Here is a 4,630-nt window from a genome sequence, read left to right as displayed (position 1 = left end):
TTTCACACGCAAACAAGAGAATGAAGAGAATCGTTTCTTAGTTAGGTCTCGGAACGGTCTTTGTAACTCGTAGGTTTCGCAACGCGCTTTGTCCTTATATACCTGCATAACGGTAAGATTGAAAACAGATGTCTGTAGGACAAAACATCACACGTTCGTAAATTTTAGTTTCATTGTTGAAAGCGTTCTGACAACCAATTATTGCAATCGAGTTGCTCAGGAGACGATAGAAATCCTATCTTTCTCTCCTCTATATTTCTCAGACTTCATAAAAAAATATATATTTCCTAACCTGTAACATATCGCACATCAATGAAACGTTGTAAAAAAGCTTACGAAAGTAATACCTACGGCTAAAATCATTACCACAAATACTTCCATTTCCGGCATTCTCGTCTCCCTTCCCACAAGTATCGCCCTTCGTGGATTATTATTTATTGTCATCGTTCCAGTCAGCTAGCGCAGAATGCATTTCGCATCCACAGGCGTGAATTCCGTATCGAAATGTTCCTTCAGCCTCGCTCGATCGTATACGTGTGACGCGTACGAATGCGTGCAGACGCATGTCCGTCCTGATCGGCCGTTTGGAATCCCCGTTGGTTTGGTCACCGCTCCGAACGTATCATTAATCACTTTTTCGGCCGTGCGTTACTATTTATAGTTTGTCCGCAAGACCGTCTATTATCTTTCGTTAAGGATAATTATTTTCGAGTTGTTTTTATAGACCCAGCCCCGTTATCGACACCTTGTTCATCATGTGTTTAATGAATACATCTTCCTTAATACTACCTTGATCTCTGTTTCTCTCTCTCACACACACACATACTTCTCGCTCTGCTTTCAACCATTCCGATCAGAGGAAAAGAGGGAAAAAGAATTCAACAGGGAACGAAAATTTTCGTCGTCGTGACAGTAAGCTGATTGCGAATTGACGAAACAGAGCAACACGACCCTATCGCGCGGAAACGTCGTACGATCGCACATGGCAACGTACATTGTGCGAGGTCGGGTTGGGAAGGGGGACCCAATATGGGTTCTGTGTCAATTGCATTAATAGTGGGAGGGGACTGAGCGGCATGAGCGGCAGATCGAAAGTCACATGTATATCGGGGGTGGCCTTAGCGGTGAATCAAAAGGCAGCTGATAGAGGAAAAGCGCTCCCCTGCGTTGCCTCGATTCGAAGAGAGGTATGGAGACTCGTGCTAAGGGTAGCCCGTTCCCCACTACTGATGTTTGCGACCTCTCTGCCCGTACGGTCCAGTCATAAACCGCTCAAAGTTTGCAGGGTTCCCTTTTCACCGATACGCTCCGTCCTAGGACAAATACGTGATGGACACGGAGACACAGAGAAAAGACATAGAGTAGGTAGGCGGCTAGGTAGTAGCTTTTCACAGTCCATTCCGTTTGAAGTCGCCATACTGTTGGCTTCGAGCTACAGCGATCAAGGAGTAATATCTGACACGTGGACACCGGCGGACAGTTAGTGCGAGATCAATCCCAGCGCGAGTTTTACTACGACTGCGATCGATGGCTGTCATCGCATTGATTATGGATACGCGGATACACGTACGGTGGTGGCACACGGCTTAAGTGTTTCCTCGTGTGCGATGGTGTGCGAAATCCCGAGACCGTTTCATCGAATCGCCTGACGTGCGAATATCTGCCGAGTGAAGACCAAGAAGAGTGCTTGGAATGGCGTGTAATTCCACCAACATTTGTTCGTACGGTATGAAACAGTACAAGAGGAAACAGAATAAAGCCGTCGTGTTGCCGAATTTCGTCGAGGAATGGCCGCAGAATCAACCGTCGCCGCAGAACGCGCTCCTCTACGGCCAGAATTTTCCGAACGAGACTCAGCCGAATTCGTTCCCGACATTGCGCTTTCTCCTCGAGCAAGGCAAGAAACCAACGGAGAGCCTCGCGTCGCCGGCGAATCCGTACGATAATACGTACAACAATCATTATCACGATCAATACAGCAACGGAGGTAATTATCAGTATGACAATCGGTACAGCGAGCAAATCGCGGCGCATGTATCGAATCAAGTCACTTCGACCGTCCCGATACAAGCCGGATATCAAGCAACTGCAATCTCTGGATCTGCGGCCGAACAACACTCGCAGTATCAGCAACAGGACGTTTATTACGGAAACGAACAGTGTTACTTGCGACACGAGGCATATACGAGAAGGTACAATCCGTTGCCGATGACTTCAACAACGCCGAATCTGGCGTCGCCTGTTGTAAGTCCGTTGCAAGAGACACCGCAACAAAGCAGCATGTACGCTTCGCAGGAATACGTGGCGCAACAAAATTACGCGGGCAACAATAGCGAGCAAAACAGTCCGAGCGCGGCCAATAATCCGAAGTCGCCTGTTCAGAGCCCGTTGCAAGAGACGTCGCAGAGCAACGTGTACGCTACGCAGGGATACGTAGCGCAACAAAATTATGCGTGCAACAACAGCGAGCGAGAAGGTCCGATCGCAGGTAACGGTCAGAAGTCGCCCGTTGTGAGGCCGTTACAAGAGACGTCGCAGCAAAGTAACGTGTACGCTGCACAGGGATACGTAGCGCAACAAAATTACCCGCACGACGACAGCAAGCAAGAAAGTCCGAGTGCAGCGAACGATCAGGACTCGTCCGTTACTCGGCCGTTGCAAGAGGCATCTCAACAGAGTAACGTATACGCTACGCACCAATACGCAGAGCAACAAAGTTATGCGAACAATAGCGAGCAACGAGGTCATATCGCTCCTCATAAAATCAAGCAACAACCGATACAGTATTTCCCATGGATGAGGTTTAAACACGATTCAGGTTAGTCAAGCCTTCCAGCAATATCGTGGTGCGCACGTGGCGCGCGTTGCATCACAAACACTCGAGTAATAACATTTGCGTCCTGCATGAATAATTTACGGATATTAAAGGCGGGGTTGGGTACTTTTTTAAAAGCGATTCGTCATCGTTGCTCTCGTCATCTATCGAGAAAAAAAGAAAATTAACTCGTTACCGTTGATCATTTTGACAAATAGCTCGATACCGTTATGATTACTCAAAAGAAGTAACGAGGTCAATAGGAAGTTCATTTCGTTCATTTCGTTTACTAGTTTCGTCGTGAAGTTACGTGTATACATCAGATATGTGATCAAATGGAAAATAAAAGACAAGAGCGGAACGATATTTAATTAGAAACTATGTTTACATTTAAGAAACGAATGTTTTTGGCCCTAATTGCTCGTCCTCGCCAGACACTAAAAAAACATACTTAATTTAAGATATAATTAGGTTATATAAATAAAGATTATTTCCTTATTATTGAGGAGCTTCCTGATGTTTGTATTTATCACTTTCTTCCTGTTGTTACCTCAATACAGGTGCTTCGTGATATTTGCTTATATAAACTTAGGCATACATTGTATATATATCTACTGTCAATCCGTTGGGTCTATAAAACCACACGCCTCTCTTTGACTTGCATGTTCTTGATTTCTAATCGAAATAATTATGTCCGGTAAGCTAACTTTCTTTTTCTATTTTACTTTTAGATTTTTACTAAACTTCATTTTTATTTATTTATTTTCTCCGTTTTCTTTTCTAAACTTTAAAAGTAACATGTATTTTACCGACAATCTGGATGTTTATTTAACCGTTTGACGTGGCAAGAATTTATTCTATTATATTTTTGTAAATTTGCCATCGACGGGAATTTAACATACTCTTTTTATCTATGTTTTATGACAAACATTATAAACAGGCATTTTATTTCTTAAAATGATCATTTTGCGTTGAAATGGAGATCCAAGCAATTGGAATCAAAAAGTTCGTTTTCTAAATGTTAACACTTTTTTTCGCATTAAATATTGTCTTCACGCTCCGACATTAATATATAACTCTTAACTTGCTTTTTGCCTTTCATTTGATTGTACATCCTGAAAGCTTTCATATGTGCTTTTTAGAGTTGCAATATGTTTCACAAGATTATAAGTTATAATATGAATATTTTTGTGTGCAGGCAATGAAAACAAAGGAGCACGCAAAAGACAAACCTACACTCAACAACAAACTCTCCAATTGGAACAGGAATTTCTTCAAAGCCGTTACCTCTCTAAAGCAGAACGCGTGAAATTATCCAGAAATCTGAATTTATCGGAACGACAAATCAAAATTTGGTTTCAAAACAGGCGAATGAAAGCAAAAAAAGAGCAACAGCAAAAGTTATCTGTCAACCAGCAACGTCAGCAAACATCCATGCAAGAACAAGCTATATTGCAACAAGAGTCGATTATGCAACAACAACGGCCGACCGTGCAACAACAACAGCGGACTCTGCAGCAAGAATGGTTGATTACACAACAACCACAACAACTTCAGCAAGCACATCCGGATTGTCAAAATTATCCACAGCAACAGTATGTATTTCATTGCTCATCGTAGCGTTCTTGATTATTATTTTTGGCAATAGTTTTATCAGGATCATGTTAAACAACACAGGCTTAAAAACATGATTCAAATTTATAACTTGTTATTTACTTGCTCTGTTAACCCTCGCAATATTATGTCTTTTTCGTAACGTAGGTTACCAAAGGGGATTTTACGCACATTTTATCCATATATATATATATATATATA

At 42.5% G+C, this 4,630-nt stretch overlaps 1 protein-coding gene across 1 annotated transcript; it reads left to right on the top strand.

Annotated features, from left to right (window-relative positions):
• Positions 1 to 1,692: 1,692 nt before the first annotated feature.
• LOC106750484 (homeotic protein antennapedia-like) lies at positions 1,693 to 4,435 on the top strand. The gene is made up of 2 exons (XM_014630859.1): positions 1,693 to 2,818; positions 4,014 to 4,435. Exons 1-2 carry the CDS (start codon positions 1,693 to 1,695, stop codon positions 4,433 to 4,435), a joined length of 1,548 nt encoding a protein of 515 aa, XP_014486345.1.
• Positions 4,436 to 4,630: the final 195 nt, after the last annotated feature.

The sequence above is a fragment of the Dinoponera quadriceps genome, unplaced genomic scaffold, assembly GCF_001313825.1.
Source record: "Dinoponera quadriceps isolate SergipeBrazil2010 unplaced genomic scaffold, ASM131382v1 scaffold5809, whole genome shotgun sequence".
Lineage (NCBI taxonomy): Eukaryota > Metazoa > Arthropoda > Insecta > Hymenoptera > Formicidae > Dinoponera > Dinoponera quadriceps.
This window is presented reverse-complemented; position numbering and strand designations above follow the sequence as displayed.